General features: G+C 36.9%; 1 protein-coding gene across 1 annotated transcript in view; it reads right to left on the bottom strand.

The window, feature by feature from the left end:
* Positions 1 to 21,607, bottom strand: part of LOC145670413 (phospholipid-transporting ATPase ABCA3-like) — a 541,163-nt gene that overhangs the window by 241,875 nt on the left and 277,681 nt on the right. Inside the window, exons 17-18 of the mRNA XM_081739072.1 lie at positions 20,196 to 20,475; positions 13,889 to 14,014 (exon numbers count right to left, since the gene is read on the bottom strand). Of these exons, the coding sequence (XP_081595198.1) occupies positions 13,889 to 14,014; positions 20,196 to 20,475 (406 nt within the window). The remainder of the gene's footprint in view (positions 1 to 13,888; positions 14,015 to 20,195; positions 20,476 to 21,607) is intronic.

A 21,607-nucleotide genomic window follows, 5' to 3' on the forward strand; every position in this document is an offset into this window, starting at 1 on the left:
TAAATGATGATGATTATGAGATTGTTTCAAATGATTAGATTTTAAGTGTCTGGTTTGCCGGCGATGAGATGAATACGGTCTTTTTTCTTCTTTCCCGGTGCTAGAAGCACTATCATCCCTCTCAGTACAGCTTTCCGGTGTATCACATTCTTCGAAAGCTAATCTGCGTTCATTTGGCCTATGGTCGCTATTGGTGATCTGATCAGGATTATCATTTGTGGTAATGATCCTTATTTGTTCCTGTAATATTTTAGTTTGATTGTTATGCTCATTAACTTGGGTTTCAACCATTTCCACTGAACTTTGTACAATTGTAAATGTGTGCAAAATTTGTTCCATCCTACAGTCCGTTCGTTCTAGTTTAACGTTCATTTGCTGCGTAATTTGTTCAAATTTGCTATCCATTTGTTGAAACCTAAGTAGTATTCATCTGTTGTATTTGCTGTGTTAGTTGCTCAAATTTAGTATTCATTTGCTGGGTAATTTGTTCAAATTTGCTATCCATTAGCTGTGAACTTTGTTCCATTTGCTGAAACGTTTGTTCAAATTTAGTATCCATTTGCTTCATTTGCTGTGACACGGATTGACCTAACTGTTTTATAAGGTCAGCCACATTCGTTGATGTATCCGATCCTAGTGTTCCAAAACCACCAGCTTCATCATTAATACTTTCGACTATGTGTATATCCATTTTAAGATTACGATAAATTTTCCTTTTACTTCTCAATAAAGTGTACTCCGTGTTGACTGTTATTTGTGAGATTGCTTACTTTACTTCACAAATATCTCAAGGTTCCCTGGCGGAAAACACCATCTAAAAATATGTAATGTTAATTTATATTATCCGTATGTTTATGTTACATTTATTACCCACAATTCGAATGATAAGTCAACGCGATTCAGCACTTTAATTTTTATAGTAATAACTGCCTACATTGAAAATTAGGCACATCAAGTGCATAGCAAAACTAACTTTTTATTTTCAAAATTTTATGAATAATCTTTCTGTTGTCATAGCAACTTTAAAACAAATAACTATCTCTAATTACAACTACCATTACATGAATATCAATCTATCTTAACATATATTCTACTTTTCTTCTTCTTCTTCTTCTTCACAACAGATTGTGCACTTTTAAGCATCGTTTCCCAAAATAGCTACAATTAAAAATGAAAGTAATTCACTGATGCACAGAATGTGGATAATGAATCTCTACTATCTAACATCCTATTTTTGGCGAAATTCTACACATCGTCGTTGGAATTTCGTAATGTATGAAGTCAATGTATTTTCTGGAAAATAATCCATGGAACTATTACTGGGAAGTGTAACATAAAAATCTTGACAGGTTCCATTCTTGTTCTTCAATGAAGCTGCAGGGATCCACGAGTTGAATGAGGTAGGATATCCTTTCCACTGGACGAGATACTCCTTTCTGCGACCTTTTGTTTTTGTACGTATATTTTATCGATGAGGAACGTGGAAGGGAGCGGTACTGGTTGTAATTCTTCTCTGTAGAAAACACCATCGATGAGTTGATAATTTAAATCCTCTAGTCGGTACAGTAGTGAGTTACTTGGTACAATGACTTTTACTTTAAATATTTCCCAAGTCCACTTCTCGAGGTAACCCTGATCAAAGATATATTTTGTTTTACTAATACGAACAGTATCACCAACAGATAAATCAGTACATCGTTTTAAACGTGGAATTTTAATACTGGAATGTCGACTTTCATTGTATGCTTTTACAAGTAAAGGTAATACTTTGGTGTAATTATACGTTTGATATTTGGTAAAGTATTTCCACATACGATGTTTCAATGTCTGATTAAATCTTTCTGCGATGCTGGCTTTAATATCTGGATCCTTTGTTGTAACATGTTGTACGTTGTTTGCTGAGAAACTTTTGTACTGTCTTGTTGGTAAATTCAGTTCCTTGATCACTACGTAGGACAATTGGTTTCCTGTCCAGGAAAATCATTTCAAATGCATTCACTATTTCCTCGGCACTTCTTGATTTTAGTGGTACAGCTCATCCGTATAGACTAAACACATCAATCACTGTAAGAATATAGTGGTAGTTGTCGTTATAGTTTTGAAGTGATTGTAAATCATTTAAATCACATTCCCATTGATCATCAATATTGTTAATAAGATAAAAAAATTCTACGGAAACGACGTCGTACAGGACGATGTAACGTGTAAGAAGGTTGTTTGTTTAACCAGTTTTATTTTTGATAGAGGTATAGATTTTCCTGTGGCTTGCCATAATTTCTTTGCAGTAGAAAATGATGCAGGATGTGCTGGATTATAATAAATGGATTTCAACTTTTTGTTCATAGTTTGTACGTTGACTATTGGGGAATGATACGATTTCTTTTTGGTCTGACTTCTAAAACATCTTCGTTTTCTTCTGCGGAAGAAAATAATTGTGGTGTAGGTTTCGATGGTGCTGATCCTTCAGATGCAGTTGTACTATTATGCTTTACAATATAGTTCAATCTTCGTGGATTACCAATCAATTCTTGAGGTGTTTGACGATGCAAGGTAGTTGCACAACAATTCCCAGCCTTGAAGATTGGTATGTTTCCTCGGTAGAGTCACATCGCACAAAAAAATCTACAATATTGGATCCATGTAGTTTATTATCGTTGATGTACACTGTTCCTTTCCAATGGGATAGTAATTCGACTTTCTTAAGATACATTTGTGGTATTGGGACTAAAATTTCTTGCTTTGTGCTATCATCAACTTTCGGAATGTCACCATCAGGTTTCATTGATTTAATTGTAAGTGGTATTGGTTCTTCTTGTTTACGTATAACAAAGATATTTCTGTAATATTCTATTGTACTGATTCCATTTTTCTTCATCACTTGGATACGATGTATTCAATATAGATTGCCTTTCACGATCGAAATTAGATTGGCGCTTTTCGCTCACACTGGATGATGATGCATGCATTCGTTGAATCATTTCTGGTGGCACTAGAACCATCTTTTTGCTGTGTTCCATGATGTTTATTGTTTAAACAAAATACTGGATAACACACTTACTACAATAGGTGCAAGTAGTGCAGGTAAGAATCCTCCTTGCTGTACGGCTAAATGTTCTTCTTTTTATCCAATGACTTTTTATTGTCCACGAGGTAGCGGAGCGTGTTCTTGTAACGCTTTAATCTTGACTTCTGCGCACTTGTCAGTTTAACATTGCCTTTTAAGACATTATAACAACATTCACAAATACTATGAATTAATGAAGCGTCTGCATTGGCAATAATAGCTTTACGCAATCTTGGTTTAGCTTTGTGCAGAGCACGTAGCAGATCAGCGTGTTTCACTGTAGGAGACATCGTGATAGACAAAGTCATACTTCTCACATGCACAATAACTTAAACATGTTTTGTTGGTGCATAAACTTAATGGTGCAAATCGTCGGGAAAAATATTTGTACGAAATCCCATTTCATTGGGTGTATCTTGTTTAAGATCCATCAGTAAATAGCCATGTGGATTTTTTGTTCCGTCTGCATAACTTTCTTGTAGAAACAGTGGATGTTCAGGCATGATTTGATAACTCATATGTTTGATTTGTGACTTGTCACATGGATTTTTAAACAACACTAAGTACGAACAATTTAAATTCATATTCCTATTTGCTTCACTTTGATGAAACACATTTTGTGTTATAAAAATAACACTAATATTTCGATGATGTGATCCTTTCGTGAACAAACCAACAATATCGCTATTTATTTCTCGCATATGATCATCAGTAATAATCAAAAGTGATCCATCTTGAGGCTGAAAATCTTGCATTCGTGGAAGTCCTTCGATAAATTCTACTGGAACCGGCATTGTTGGATAAACGTTTTGCCATTCTGTATAATACCAGTATGTCTTGCGAAATTTCGTATTGATCATGCTTGGGAGATGAGACAGTAATCGCTTCACAAAATGCGTTTAACCACACCCACTAGATCCTGCAAGAATACATGTAAATAGATGTTTCCACTGTGTATCCATGATAAACACTAACGCCTTGTATCAAATATGATGCGTATTTAAATTGAGTTGAAATGTTTTGTTTGAAAATTTTGTTTTAGTTTGTAAATTCTTGCCCTCAAGGTTAAATGTTGGCGATGAACCACAAAAATGTTTATTTGTTAATAAAATAGTTGAAAACCGTTTAGTTGATCATCGAATAGTTGAAAACCTGATAAAGTTTGACGGTTAACCTTAAATTCGATCACTGTTTGATCTTAAATTCTATTTGAAAATGTATTAACTTCCAAAACTTTTGTTTGAAATTTCTTTTCTGTTTCGAAACTTTTGTTTCAAAATTTTGTTTGAATTTTTTGTTTAAATTTCTTTTTGATATTTTTAGTTTGAAAATTTTTTGAAAATTTTTCGTTCAAAAATGTTTTGAACTTTTTCTTGACATTTTTAGTTTGAAAAATTTTTCGTTTCAAAATCTTGTTTGAAATTTTTTGAAAATTTTGTTTTGAATTCTTTAATATGAAAATTTTGTTAAAAATTTTCGTTTTAATTTTCTTTATTTTTGTTTGAAAATTTTTGTTTAAATTTTTTTGTTTAAAATTTCAGCTTGGAATTTTTTGTTTCGAAATTTTTCGTTTGAAAATTTTTTGATTGAAATATTTATTTTGAAAATTTTTTCGTTTCAAAATCTTGTTTAAAATTTTTACTTTGAAAATTTTGTTTTGAAATTTTCTAGTTTGAAAAATTTTGTTTTGAAATTTTCTAGTTTGAAAAATTTTGTTTGAAAGTTTTCGTTTCAAATTTTTTGTTTTGAAATTTTTTTAGTTTGAAACTTGGAAAGATTTTTAAATAACGTGAATCTTGTTCAAAATTTCCAGCTGACATATCAAAGACTCGCACATCAAAAAAACAAATCATTGATCACGTGACCATACTAACATTTGACACCCTAAGTGTCCTACCAACTTTTTTGTTTGGACAATTCCCAAATTGAAAGGGGATACCCTTTCCAAGGAAACACTCATACTTTATGACCCTATATGACCTCATCAAAGACGATAAATTGAGTCCATAACCGAATACGTGGTTGTACTAAAATATAAGGTAATAGGACCTCATCAAAGGGAATAAATTGGGCCAAAAATGAACACGTGGTACAACGTGTTGCTTACGTTTTTATTTTGGCAATTTTTACCCATGAAAGGAAACGAACACCCAAATTTATAGTGATACATATTATGGTCCTATGCTATGATACCAAATGCTTAAATTGGACAATTTTCAAAATTGAAGAGGTATGTGAATGTACCCCTTCCAAATTTTTAAAGGAGTGCACTAATATACCTATGTCTACTAAAAGAGAATGAATCTCTATACATGTCTATAGATCCATATAAGGTAATAGGACCTCATCAAAGGGAATAAATTGGGGAAAACCGAACACGCGGTACAACGTATTGCTTACATTTATATTTTGGCAATATTTTACCCATGAAAGGGAGCAAGGTGGACCACCCAAATTTATCGTGATATATATTGTGGTCCTATACTATGATACCAAATGTTTACATTGGACAATTTCCAAAATTTAAGGGGTGGGCGAAGGTACCCCTCCCAAATTTTTAAAGGGGTGCACCAACGTACCTACGTCATATGAAAGGGTATGGACAATGTACACGAAGATATAACTATGTAAGGTAATAAATCCTTATCAAAGGGGATAATTAGGTCGAAAACCTCTGAAATTTGAACTTTTAGCAATTTTCTACCCATAAAAGGGAACGAAGTGGACCCCCAATACTGATAGACGTACATAGATTGGTCCTAGGCTACCATACCAAATTTTTAGACTTGGTAATTTCCAAAATTTCAGGGGGTGATCCTAGGTACCCCAACCAAAATTTAGGAGTGGGCCAAGATACCCCTGCCAAAATCTAGAGGGAGTGGTCTTAAGTACTCGTAGGTCATTGACCTGGGCGCCCGGGCGCCAGAATCTGGGGGCGCAAGAGGATCAACTGCTGCCCTTTCTACTTAGAGCATTTCATGTCACGACCCCCTCCACATTACGAAATCCTGGCTGAAGGAACAAATATATGTTGCCAGTAAAATAGTGTAGAATGATCGATTCCCTGGTGTGATGATCACCGTATTTCATGTCACGTAGCACCCCTATTACGAAATCCTGGCTACGTTCCTGCTCTGTAAATGGAATTGTCATTTGGTTTACTTGCAGTGGTATTATTCCAGTTGTTTGTTGTAGTTTGCTGTCCACTCCCGTGAAATTGCATTTTTTTCAGTGTTTTTCAGTGCATATTCAAAGATTTAGGATTTAGATTTCTGGGATTTCGGCACCTATGGCCATGTTAGCCAGGCACATATGAGGGATGACGTCCCTCGGTGAGCACACTATCTGGTAAAAGGAAAGGAAGAAAGGATTGGAGAAGGAGGGAAGCAGCCTGGAATCTATATGTTAGGTTCCACCTGGCATTTACCTGGTGTGAATGAGTCAAACCTCATTCAGGGTGGCTGGTCTGAAAAAGCTTTTTATACTTTTTCGACCAAGTGCCCCTACCGGGAATCTAACCCGGGAAGGCTTGCATATCAGCACGTGCATGCATTTCAAATAAAAGTTCTTCGAGAACTAGAAAAAGGGCTCCCAATGAGTTGAATAGTTTGCGTTATATTATGAGTCCTATACTGTTCGTAAAGGTAAGACAATTCTTCTTGTGAGGTATTGTGTAACACTGAACTGCATGTATCGAAAGAGGTTCTTTTCAAATGCTACTGTCGAAGAAAGGGAACAGATTTGCAAATGGGGAATTTTGGCAAGTAAAATGCGGACTTATGTGAACTAATTCAAGTTGTTGATGTTACGCCACATCGTCCACAAAATGAAATAAAGACCTTCGACTTCTTATCAACAAGTATCACTTCAATTTTCCACTTTATAATGTTGTGTAAATCATAACGACACAAACAATTTCTGTAATTGATGGGAGACTGGTGAGGGTATTGGAAAAGCGCCGAGAGCATAAATTCCCTGGAACTGATTTAAGGGACAGACGGGTACAACGTACTACCTTCAGCTCAACGAAAGAATAAGTTTTTGTTTATCTAATGAAGCCTACAGATTTGATATCAATCAAGTCACTCTAAGAAAATTCACAAGACGAAACAAAAATTACAACTACAACGCAATCAATTAATTGGCTCAAGATCCCTTGTATCAAATAGGACAAGAAGTTTCCACAACGTATATTTTATAAAGAAAATCTAAACAATCTAGTTGAATTCCTATTAGTGATCGGCCTATGAAGCGGGCGAACAGGGAGAATAAAAGTTGAATGCTCTAACCGCATATCAGCTCGAGCAACTAGACAAGGATGGCAGAAACGTAATAGCATCAAAAAAGGAAGACGTAATAGATTTATTTCCTTTCATTTCTCTTCTTTCTTAATTTACGTGCAGAGAACAGTTATGAGGAGGAGGCAAAATACGTAGAGGAGGTACCAGGACAGAACGTGGACTGATGGACGTGTCACAGTGAGTTTTGATGACCACTTACGATTGACTATTTCCCAATCCAATCCAATAAGCTATCTACCTAGACAGGAAGGAATGAAGACAAGCTCACTTGCTCATAACTGTTTTTCGATGTAGTCACCATGGAGGTCTACGTACTGTCACCACTTTGTGTGCAGCGGAGAAATTCCAGAAAAAAATAGTCTTTGCCATGCCCTGCAAACCACTGGGAAACAGCCTGTTGGACTTCGCCGAAAAACGTTGTTCCTGCAGGTGTTTCCTCAGGTCTCGGAAGAGAAAATAGTCACTACGGGGCCATGTCCGTGCTGTGGGGACGATGATTCAACATGTGGAAACTATAGCCATGAATTTGTCTGGTCCTCTTCAATGAAGTCCAACAAGCATTGGCACTGCTGAATCCGGCACTGCTTCTGTGCAGGCGTGAGCATTCTAGGGACCCAACGAGCACAGATTTTTGACATGCCCAACTACTCATACAGAATCGTAAGGATGAATCCTTTGAATATGCCTCATGTTGCTGCTATTTTTACAGGTCACATGGTGACTGCATCCGCGGGTCTCCCGGAGCGGGGGCCATCCTCAATGGACTCCCGTCCCCACTTGAATTGCTTTGACCAGTATTTGACCTGGAATTCTGACGGTGATGCATCCCGGTACACTTTCACCAGTCGCTCGTGGATGTCCGTTGGTCCCTTCCCGTTTCGTTAGTGAGAAACTTGATGACCGAGGGGTACTCCAACTTCCGGAAATCCGTTGTTCGCGGCGTCACACTAACAGTCTGCTCACAGCCACTGCTTTGTTCTGACCGACCTCAAATTGCGCGGCGCGGTTCCCCACAGTGGCCTTGGCGTGCGTGTGAAGCGTCATTATGTTCCGTCCCTTCCTTCCTGTCTATTCTCTTTCCAGCCTTAGAAAAAAGTAGATGTAAACAAACCCACCTGACTACCAGTGGATCGATGACCAGTGATTGGTTGTTGGTCTCACTGCACTAATATCCTACCGCAATATAATCCCTACTAAAACGATAAATTCAAATGAAAATATGCGAATTTATCCTGCGTTTTGTTATAATAAGCACAATATATATATATATATATATATATATATATATATATATATATATATATATATATATATATATATATATATATATATATATATATATATATATATATAATATTTAACAACAGATGTAGCTTTATTTCAACCTCACCCGTATTTGGACATATAGTATTTACTGCGCATGCGTATGCGTTCGCTCGCCTACTCCACGCATTTAAAATTATTGTAGAATGCAGAGTTTTATGGCGCCGATCTGTGACAATAATCCATTTTCGTCTCGTGTTATAAAACATAAAAAGGACAACAGCAACAGAAGCAATCTCGTTTATATAAGAATTTAAGAAAATACATATCTCCAACGTAGTAGTAGTCAGTGTCAGTCTGTTAATTATTTACCAACAAACTGTAGCCTTATAGTCTGGAAATTATGCAACGACAGTAAGTAAGCAGACGATCTTGCTGCTCACGTCTCTCGCTGCCAAAGCACGTGTGAGCCGTGGTGTAATACATTTCGCTTTGTTTACGTCTAATTTGTTCTAAGGCTGGAAAGACTTTAGGCAGATAACTTATTCGACGCCCTTTTTATTGAAGTGCATTTTACGACAATTTTTTATTACCCTATGTAACTTCAAACCTTCAGTTTGAATTAGATTTCCCCAACAGTTTTCCCATTATTCAATGTTAATAAATTGAGTCACGATGTTTTCGTTTTGCCTTTCTTAAACCGCAGAACATTTCATTTCTTTCACAATAACTCTCTAGTATTTTAACTTTTTAGAAAAGCTTTCCTGTAAACAGTAAAACCATAAACTATATGATTATGCATAAAATAAATATTAATTTTTATGAAGTGTTAAAGGTCTCTCCTCATAAATTTCAATTTTAGTTTCACCTCTCGGTATCCAAACGGTCCACTTCTATATGACATTGTGGCTATTAGCATTATTTTCACATCTAGAGTTAATAGCACTTTATGTGATTCAGAAAGTAAATTTATTAAAAACAATGTTATAAACACAAATTTCCTCGGGTTTCCTTCTGTCATACCTCAATTACACTACTATTATGACTTTTCTCTATAGTTCACATCGTTTAGTGTAGAGAGATTAACATTTAAACTCTAATATATTTATAAACAACCCTTCACTATTTTAACTGTATTTGCTGGAGTGCAAAACTTAAGGATGAGATAGATAAAGTAACAGCATCGTTTGACGTGTATGGGGAGCGCTCCGAACTACAGAAAATGTGAGAAGGAGAGAGTTGGTCGACACAGTCCAGGGGACTCTCAATTTAGCCTTTCTATTACCATTTATCCCAAGATACTTTGCAGTCGGTAACGTCACGCGGAGGTATCGCCAAGGATGTTATAAAATAGAGGATGTGCCCATACTATAAAATCGTGAAGCCAAACGTCGTACTTATCCTATCATTGGTGATTTTCTTACCTGTGAAAGGTTATTTCTGGTAGTTTCTTCTCATTCCTATTTGTACATCCATACGTGCGGCATGCAACCATTGTATAATATACAGGGTGGCGCACGAAATGATCCACCCTTTTTTATCGTTTCAGGGGAACAAGAAATCGCAATGTACACTTTTACAGCAGTAGCAGTACAGTTTGGAGAAACAGTTGAAGAAGAAATTGACACCTAACTCACCCTGCCACCGGTAGAGGGCTAGTTTTCAAGATGGCTGACAAGAGCAGACTGACCACAGAGCAGCGCTCAACAATCATGCTTTTGTTCCATGAATCAAAAAGTGTTATTGTTGCTCAAAGACGGTTTCGAAAGAGGTTTAATACCCGATGGGCTCCCTCCAACAAAACCACCCACAGACTGTATGAAAACTTTCAGAGGGAAGGAACAATGTTGGAGCCGAAGCGTCCTCGACAGAAGCCTGTGTGTTCGCCTCAGAATATTGAAGCTGTTAGAGTTGCAATGCAGAGGAATCTCCGGAAGTCGACCAGAAAGGCAGCAGTGCAACTTGGCATGTCAAGACGTTCGGTTCAACGAATTCTGAAGAGTGATCTCCATTTTTGTCCAAACAAAATGAACGTCGTGCAACGACTTACAAATGATCACAAGCAGCAGAGAATAGTGTTCGCGCAATGGGCAGAGGGTAAGCAACGAATCCTTCACAACGTTTGGTTTTCTGACGAGGCGCATTTACATTTGGACGGGGTGGTCAACAAACAAAATGTGCGTTTTTGTGCCAATGAAAATCCACGGTTGATTCATAAAAAACAACACCACGCTCCCAGGATTACAGTGTGGGTTGCAATTTGCAGCCATGGACTGATTGAGCCATTCTTCTTTGAAGAAACAGTAAACAGTGAGCGGTACTTGACTATGCTCCGGAATAACTTTGTCCCGCAGTTGCTTGCTACTGCTTTGCCCATCAACACGCAGTGGTTCATGCAAGATGGAGTCGAATCGCACACTGCGAATGTTGTCTTGGATTTCTTACACGAAATTTTTCACATGCGCGTTATTTCTGATCGGTTTCCAGACCGGTTTCATGCTGGACTATCTTGGTCAACTCATAGTCCTGATCTTAACCCATGTAATTACTTTATGTGGAGGTATTTGAAGGAAAAGATTTTTCCGAAACATCCCAACAATTTGGTAGAGCTCAGACGACTTCTTGTTCATGCTTGCGGTGAAATTGATGAAAACATGTGTCGTCGAGTAGTGAATAACCTCAGTGTTCGATTAAAGGCAGTTCAGATCAACAATGGCGGCCACATTGAACATGTTTTGAATTAGCACATTTCTCTACAGTACACTCTTTCTTGTGACGTGCATTTCTTTCTGTTCTGATTGTGAATAGAGTTTTTATTTAAAAAGAAAATGGTGGATCATTTCGTGCGCCACGAAGCAATGACTTAAATAAAAATAAACAACAGATATATGAAGATCACAATGTTTTGAGCTAACATATATGGCGGTCATTCAGTTACCTAATAGGATGAAGATACACATGGGCAGATCCTCTATTTTAAACATCCTTGGGTATCGCAAGGTATCGTTCAAGAAAGCAAGTGAAATTCTGCATACGCAATTACGCTAGTTAGTATGCTGTTTCATGGGCAAAAGTTCCTCCATAAGGCGTCACGGACAGGAAGCTTATCAGAACGCTAAACGCGAACTGGAGCTATCTGTTATTTTATATACCTTGGACACAGTCAACTACAGCAGAGGACGATCGCTACTTTGTGCAACAGACATGAAAGAACCGGCATCAAACAGCTCGTGCCAATACAAACACAAGAAACACGAATTGAAGGTAGAAACGCTGTCGAATATCATCATTGTGATGTTCGAGAAGTTCTTGTGTAGGGAGACATAATGTTGATTGGGCATACCAGCCTCCAAATAATTCAACGCGATACTCTCATCGGTCAACATTATTGTTAAACTATACTCCTTCTCCACATGCATCTTTTCAGAGGTTCAGTTGGCCCCGATTTCTTCTTATGCATGATAATGCGAGACTGCATTAAATAGCACACGAAGCCTAGTTCTTGGAACAAAAGAATATCCTGAGAATGGATTGGCCTGGCAGCTCCCCTGTTTGAATCTCATGGAGTATGTGCGTGATGCTATAGGAATACGTCTTGCAACACATTCAGATGCACCAAGAACCATCCAACAGTTGTTCATAACGTTTGTTGAGGAGTGAAACTCCATACCACAACAACTTATTACCAACTTTGTACGCAGCATGGGAAGACGATAAACATAATGCATTACTGTCCGTGGTGGTCACACTTCACTTTAGAGTAGGGTGACCAACCGTCCCGTAAAAACGGGTTTGTCCCGTTTTTTCATTACCATTACAGATGTCCCGAAAGATTTTCCCGGGACGCTAAAAAGTCCTGGGTTTACGTACATTAGCTAAAAAAATTTCCAATCTAAAATTTCCTAATTTATATTATTATTTTCTAAGGTATGTGATTATATTCTAATATGTCTAATTACTGAGCAACGTCATTACGACGTTTGCGATATTGGATATGGTGGCTACACTGTTTTCCCTCCGCGGGAGCTCATGTGGTTCGGATTCCACGTTAATCAGTAGGTCCACGTCTCATATAGCCTCGCTGCTGAACGGGACGTTAAACTCAAAATCAACTCAACTCAACTGTTTTTTCCTCCTAGGGCTCCCCCTGCAAGACTCCCATTCCGCAGACGACAGTGCAAGGACTTGAAAGTCTTATGAAAAACAAATTGTTTATACTCTCTCTGTTTTGGGCGGTGGAAGACTGAGGCGCTGTCATCAGTACAGTACAGTGTTTCCCTGATTTGACTAAGATGTAACATACTGTCATTTACGAAAGGGGAACAAAAGTAAAGAACTATAAAAGTAAAAGTAGAAAGAAAACTACTTGTAAGTGAAATAATGTTTAAAAGTAAGAAAAAGCAAATAAAGAGAGTTGGAATCCGATGCTGAGAGTAGTTCGTTATAAATTCTGCCGGTGACAGATTTTGTTGATTGTCAGATATTGATAGATGTTTCATATGTTTTTAGTAATGTTTTCAAAATTTCATTTTTTGTTAGTTGCTGATAGTCACTTGTCATTATTTAATTCCACAACCATTTCAATAGGTTTTAAAACGAAAAAGTGTAAATTTGCTTTTTTGTGTGAGAGATGTCGAGAGAGAGAGAGAGAGAGAGAGAGAGAACGGAGAAGCAAAAAATATATCTCTAGGGGAGTAACATATCGAAAACTAAAAAATTGTCCCGTTTTCTCTAGTTGACGATTTGGTCATCCTACTTTAGAGGACCATTTCACTCCTTCTGTAATGTCAGGTAAGGCATTTTAAGTCGCAGTGACCTGACTGTAAAGTGCTATTTTTTTGTTCTAATCTCGCATTCTTCCTGTTGTTTCTTGAATCATCCTGCAGCACTACTTTCGTTATGCAGCAAGTTTCAACGATCTTTGCCACTTGGGAGTGACAGCATGCAGTTCTACTTTCGTCCTTAAATTTTGCAAACCAGTGTATATAAGATGTAGAATATACAAGAAATCTGAGTAGCCGTCTCTACAACTACTGAACTCCCTTTAATAATAACTCAGTAATGCAGACAATCATTTGAGTATACTTTTTATGGTCTATAAAAATTATATTATTCTTATATAAGTATATAGCTATAATTTCTATCGAGGAATAATAAAAATAATTACTTTGTTTGTGAGTGTTTTAAGAAAAAGTTTTGGATGGGACAACATTCATTTATTCTAATGTCTATACAAATATTTCCGTGAACTAATACTTACATAGTGTGGCATAAATGCTAAACAAGATAATTATTCCCGTCCCTTCTTTTGAAACAAAGAAACTTAGTATATGTACAAAGGGCAGCATGCTGGCGCCGAGGAGTATCAAAGGTATGCAAAACCACTCTATAATAGAAAACAAATATACATTGTTAAAGATCCACAATAACGAATCTCGCAAACTAGATTACTACGAAAAGTTTCGTTTATTTAATTTAAGATATTTATGCCAGTTATCAAGGTGATATATAATTATTTGTTGCTGCGTGTTAGTATGAACACTTCACTACATTCACATACGTTCACTCCATACATGATTAATCGTTGAAACTGGAGAATTGTATACAAGACTATAATGTTGCTACATTGTTGGGGAGACAGTACCACAAACGCTAATGGTTCTGATAAGTAAAGGTGCATCACAGTTAGCTGAGCTCTTTAGACTACCTGCAGCAACAGAGAAATCATTCACTTGAATTTGTTCGTAACTGGATCTTATTTTATGCCTGGCTATCATCCGAAATCACATACATAGCGAAATATGGCACAATCTATTAGGTTAAGAACGTACAAATGTTTTATTGCGCTACAACAAACATTTTTGTCAAATTCGAAGTCTGACAGGAGAAGAAGAAGGAATACATATCTTCTAGTCGAAAGAACAACATTCACAAGCCTATTAGACTAGAAGACGAAAATGTGCTTTAGCGGAAATAACACTTGCCAAATCCAATACTTTATATAAATTACTAGGCGAAGAAAATTCAACCCGGGGCGAGTGGTTCATCGGTGCGGGCGAGTATTTAGTATCAACATTAAAATACCGAAGGCAAGTAAGTGGTTTCTATTGTGGGATGTGAGCCAGTCGCTTTTTTCTTGGGCTACTAAAATTTTGTAGCTTATTTGCATTCCTGTGTTAATGGGAAGAGAATGAAAATAAATACCGAATTTAAAAAAAGAACAATACACCAAACAACAAACAATGATATTCACATTTTAGCAGTAGGATACAGGATTTATATTCTTTTCTCTAACGATTGCAAACTTCCCGTTAATTTCTTCCACACTTTTAGTGATGAGCGCAAGAGTTTCGGTTCTGCAGTTTTTGCAAGAGTCTTGCATGTAAGACAAAGACCAGGAATCCTGATGCAAGACCAAGACTAAGACCAGGAATCCTGATGCAAGACCAAGACCAAGACCAAGGGGTGCAAGACCAAGACAATACCTGCAAGACCAAGACCAAGACCTAGATTCTTGCGCAAGAGTCTTGCAAAAGTACCGGCTCGGTGGTAGAGCAGTCACATATGGTTATTGGGGTCCCTGGTTGGATCCCAGTTTGCGCCATGTAAGATTTTGGTGGGCAAACACTGTTTGAGTGGGTTTTCTTGGGGTTTTCCTGTTTCCTCCTACTTTCTTTATTCCAACATTTCATTAATTTCTCATCATCACCGTCTCCCTTAGCCTTGATGCATAAACGTGGGACGTTAAACTAAATATTTAATTTCATTTCAAAACATATTAGTGGTGTTTTTCTTCCGAAACTAAAGAGAAGTGTGGTATTTAACATCGGTAATTCCGTACACCATAGGTGCCGACAACATGGGTATGGCCTTGACTTCGATGCTCATGCATCCGTTGAAAATTTTTAATGTGTGCTGATAAAATTAATATCAAAATAACATTTTCACGACATTGACAAAAACTTGGTGCATGTGACCGCAAGCTTAATTTCGTGCCCGGATGCTTATACGTTGAATAATTGTTTATTAATATAACTTTTAGCCTCCTGTATGTCTTTACACGGCACACAGTGGTCGGAATGACGAGAAAATGCTGTGAAATTATTTGGGGGCGTATTGAAAGCGCGTTTTTGTCGATATGGTATTTTTTGAAGGCGTATTAGGCTATTTTCGATTGTTCTGCTGTAATGTGAATAATAATTTACCGTTTATGGTCAGTGATGCTGGTTGCCTATGTAGGTAGTGAAAGAAAGTCCACGTTTTCAAAATCAGATTTACAAATACCATCTTGGGTCGTCATGAAAAAAATAATTTAGAAGCTGTGGTAATGTCATTCTTATTAAAATTGAAGAATAAAGATCTCATTTAAACTAAATAAACCTATTTTTGGACGGTAACGACACGAATAATGAATTTAACCAAAAGTCAGTTCGTGTAAGAAATGTTTAAATGTATTCGCAACATGCGTATTTAAAAACAAAACAGCGAGAGTTGTCCAATCAACTACAATAAAAATCACAAAATTCGATTGCGAAATTAATCATTTTCAAAAGTCTCAGGTGCCCATACATGAGATTGGTGATGAATATTTAAAAATTGTAAAATTTCGTTCGGCATATTGTTATGATTTGTGGCATCCTGGGTCTCAGCGATAAAATTAGCGGGTCAGACGAAAAAAAAAAAAGAAATGCAATTGTAGGTTTATATTTTTCCTAGAGTTTTTACGGCACCATTTCCCGCGATACCTGCTAAAGTCGTTTTCGAGACGTCTAAGCTTCCTCACTTAGCATCTCTATTGGGAGAGGAGCTACGGGTATAGTAAATTCTTCAGCGATTTATCATGTACGCGAAGACCTGTCTTGGTGGCAAGATGGCACGACACAACGGGACTAGCAGTCAGTCTTTCTGGGCATTGAGCGCGCGCCCAGACTCATTGAAGCTCGCTATGTTTGTCAGGTAGCAGCTAGTAGCAGCTAGTTCTAGCAAAAATCTGAGAGATCACAGAAATTATTAAAATGAAAAAAAAAATCCTTGGACTTGCAAGGAAAACATTGATTTTGATACCTCAGAGGCCTGAAATTGGCCTTAAAGGATTGCTATTGTTCTGATAAACAATACTAATATTTAGCATTTCATAACTATCAACATACTTAAGAGTATCAGTTCCGTCATACTGTCACACACAAAAAGCAATTTTACAAGGACGGCCATATCCACTTTCGACAGGTATTTCCTTACGAACGAGTGATGCCAGGATAAAAAAAAAAAAAAAAAACTTATGTGTTCTATATAGAGTTGACATTCCCCTACTAAAAGATTATAGACTTTCGTTCCAGTGATAGAGCTCATTTTGCGGGTTTTGTCCAGCTTTTTTGTTATTTCGACCACTGTGCGGCACATCGAAGACGATATAACATTATACAACAATAAATAAACAACATTCACAAGTGAGAGTGATTTTGTACAGTTATTTCAATATAACTTGGAGTTTGATGCCGTTATATTGTATTTGTAATAGAGATCAAAAGTAATATAAATCAAGTTTACACAAAAGACATAGACAGTTGTAGACTGAGTATTAAATCCGTGCTAAGTGGCAAAACGAAAATATTGAGTAAACAGCTCAGATGTTACTTCAGATCTGCTGTGATATATAGACATACGTCACATTCTGGGGATTATTATTGAACTACTTCCACAGTTAATACTAGATAACCAATTTTTCACTGACTAGGGATGATTCCATACCGGGACCAAGTACCTGGGGAAAACCTATATATCGTCTGAAAGCTCTTGCCATGAGAAGTACGAAACCGTTTTCAAATCACGGGCAAACCCGCAAACTGATCCTATATGGAGCAGGTTTGTTGGTGTTTGTGACCCTATGTATGGTATATTCAACAGAAATAAAAATGAATATTACGATGCATCACACATAAGCCCCTGAGCCCATCATGTTCCTGTTTGGCTCACTGCTACAATGTGACTCGTTTAAGGATTTGATAATATCACTTTGCACCCAAACGTACCCATTTCGTTAGTGTTGCCAACGAATTGTAAATGCAACGTGGCAGATGGTTTCTGTACCACTCGATGTATATCCATAAAAACGCGGCATAAACATCATTCGTCACTAGAGAAAATATACTTCGGACATATTCCTCTTCCAAGGACCCCAGTTTATCAGTGTTGCTAACCAAGTATAAAAATAACAAATTGTAAAATACTTTCCGTACGATGAGATGTTTATACACCAAGCTTTGCAGAAACATCACACAAACTATAGCAAAAAGATGTTGAGTGTGGCCGTCTCCCAACCATTCTAGGTTGTCAGTGTTACCAACAAGTGTGAACATCACAATGTTGAAAATGGTGTGGATGTCATTGTACGAATATATGACAAAAGTGATAGAAGCAGCATTGGACAATGGAAAAGATTGGGTGAGTGTCCCCATCTCTCAAGCACCTCACTATGGCGGATATAATTAGACTGTGGCCCATACTTGGTTTGTAGTATGTTAGTGAACTCACAAGCACCCATGTTGTCATATTTGCCAATGCGGTAGACTTCATGCGAAAATCTTGAATGTTCGCATTGTTTGGTAACACTGCCACACTGGGGTGCTTGGGAGACGGGGACATACACTGTTTTTCATTGTCCAATGCTGCTTCTGTCACGTTTGTTATATATTCTTTTAATGGCAGTCACGCCTTTTTCAACGTTGTGATGTTTACACTTGTTGGCAACACTGACAACCTAGAATGGTTGGGAGACGGCCACACTCAACATATTTTTGCTATAGTTCGTGTGATGTTTCTGGAAAGTTTGGTGTATAAACGTCTCATCGTACGGAAAGTATTTTACAATTTCTTATTTTTATACTTGTTTGGCAACACTGATAAACTGGGGTCCTTGGAAGAGGAATATGTCCGAAGTATATTTTCTCTAGTGACGAATGATGTTTATACCGCGTTTTCATGGATATACATCGAGTGGTACAGAAACCATCTGCCACGTTGTATTTACAATTCGTTGGCAACACTAACGAAATGGGTACGTTTGGGTGCAAAGTGATATTATCAAATCCTTAAACGATTCACATTGTAGCAGTGAGTCAAACAGGAACATAATGGGCTCAGGGGCTTACGTGTGATGCATTGTAATATTCATTTTTATTTCTGTCGAATATACCAATTATACCATACATAGGGTAGGGTCACAAACACCAGCAAACTGGCCGCATATAGGGTCAGTTTCCGGGTTTGCCCGTGATTTGAAAACGGTTTCGTACTTCTCATGGCAAGAGCTTTCAGACGATATATAGGTTTTCCCCAGGTACTTGGGCCTGATATCATATCATCCCTAGTGAGTAGGGCTAGTGTTAGGCACTTCCATTTATGGCACTTAACAGGAAATTTATTATCCCTTATATTCAGAGTAAAATTTACCTATGAAAAGCATAACATTTCTTAAAAGCAAGACTTGCAAGACTCTTGCATGCAAGACCAAGACCAAGACCAACGGTTCCAGTGCAAGACCAAGCCCAAGACTGGGCTTGCATGCATGAGCAAGTCTTGCATTTGCTCATCACTACACACTTTAAGTTTGTTTTTGATTTTACGTACGGACTCACTAAACTTTGAATGACTATAATTTCCAATGTAGAATTTAAATTAGAAGCAGTATGCAACACGGAATAGCTAAATTATATTCATTTTTCTTCTAACATTAAAAGTACCTTTATTGCTTATTGCCTACGTCGTACGCAGAATTCTTAAGCTTTATAACAGTAGCTCTCAAAGTGGGGTGTACGAGACCTAGCCAGGGGGTCCGCGACGCCTAAAAATTTAAACGTTCTGTAATTAAATAGAACTTACAGTTGTTATACAAGAAGTATTTATTCAGTTACTAAAAAGAAAGCAATTAGAAATTATAATTAGTTTGAAAATGTGAATATTTTCCTACTTTGCTAAATTTCTGCCCTGTGAGTATGAAGAGTTGTCTAAAAACTCTTCCCATTATTTGATGCCTTTCCCTACCACTTACTTATGTGAGCACTTTCTTTCTTTCTTTCTTTCTTTCTTTTTTCTTTTCTTTTTTCTTTTTTTTTGGGGGGGGTCTTTGCGTTTCAGTATTAAGACCCTAAAGCGAAATCGTTTTAATATGGAATCGCACCTAAGACTGATGGTGACAAAACTTACTCTAGATTTCAATGCAATTATGGATAAATACAAAGAATTTCATTCCCCACATTAGTGACTCCACCTTTGAAAACATTGTTTATCAAGTGGATTTCCTTAGAGAAAAAGACATTAATTTTCAGTCTTGAAAGCTACTGTATTTTCAATTGAAATTTCATTCACTAGGAAACAATCATGTATCTCAAGAATAAATTATCTATTGTATTATATTTCTTTACCATTTTCTTGTCAATAGTAATTCTCATTAGTATATATATTTTTAATATCATGTTAAATTTCAGATAGCATTGCAAGAGGCTCCGCGTTATAGGAAAGTTTGAGAACCACTGCTTTATAATATTAATAATATTGTGAGTTATACTTACCTAAATACTCAGAAAAAAGTTTCAAGTTATCAACGAACACTACTATGATACAAGCAGGTCCAACAATTCCTATCGAATAGAAGACCATGTCCCAGAAGTAAAATGAAAACCAATATAGACAAGCATTAGTTCCTGTGATCAGCTGCATATGTTTGACATTTGAAACCCGTTCAACTGCTGGGAAGGTAATATGCATGCCTAGAACTGCTAGCAATATTAGTACGATAATATCTAGAAACGAATTTGGTTCTGCATTCACTGCTTTTATAAAGTAACCATTCTGAAATAAATTACAATTTAAATATAATAGACATTTAAATGTTTAGTAAATTGGTGCACAAAATCACAATATACACAGATCATTAGCGCAGAAAGAAGAAAAATGCTAGTAGACACAAAAGAAAATTAACAAATAAAATACTATCGCGTTACCACTGTTTCTATAATGTTCACTTTGTTTATCTGCCTCCGGCAAGGACACATCTGTAAATCGAAATTTGAGTTTCTATTTACAGTGTGTAGAGCCTCTCTATTTCAAGTGTTCCCCCTCTGGTTCTGCTGTCGATGTATGTTTTCCTGTACCTTCCTCTAAAGAGCAGGGACAAGTTGCTGTGGTTCATGGTAGGATGAGGAACATGGTTGCCAAATTGAATTATTTCATGAGTTTCGCTGTCTAATCATGACTAAACAATTGAATGACGAATTGGCAACACAGCCAAGGTCATTCAGTTCTTCCTCAAACCAAAGGGAAGATTTCCTCCATATGGCGTGATGGGATCGAAGTATGTTTCACATATTTTCTGAGGGCACAATTGAAATAGAATAACATATTTGCTCTATGTTATTCTGTTAACACAATGCCAATTTAGCCTTCATTTTGACTCCAATAGGAATTCTCTTACTATCCCTGTGATTATTAAATCGCAGTCACGCATGTAGTGTTCTTTTCTTCTATGACTTTACAGTTTTTCAGCATATCCTTACTTTTACAATAATCTAGTTATTATTGAAGTGACCGTTAGCGAAACTTGTATTCCTCGACTCGATTGGCATTTGTGTGTTTGTCCGTCCTTCTGCTTGATAATCACTCGTAAAATTTATCCAATTTTGATGAAGTTTAGTGTGTGCATTACCTTCTTTTGCAGAAGTAACCCTGTTGTTTAGGATTGCAATTAATCAAGTGCAAGGGGAAAAAAGGGGGTAAACTCCACTAGTTGTAGCTAGTTTACACATGTTCATCGAAGGCAATTTTCTAATAAAAATTTGTGAATTGTGACAACATTTAATGCACTGTATATTCAACGAGCTTTAAAAAGTTCGTTATTGAATTCTCTATGTCTCCCTGTGTGTCTGTTATTTGTGAATATTTCAATTTTGAGCCCCCTATTCGATAGAGCATCTAAAACTATCTG

This window comes from Thermobia domestica, chromosome 14, assembly GCF_964235325.1.
Source record: "Thermobia domestica chromosome 14, izTheDome1.hap1.1, whole genome shotgun sequence".
Taxonomy (NCBI): domain Eukaryota; kingdom Metazoa; phylum Arthropoda; class Insecta; order Zygentoma; family Lepismatidae; genus Thermobia; species Thermobia domestica.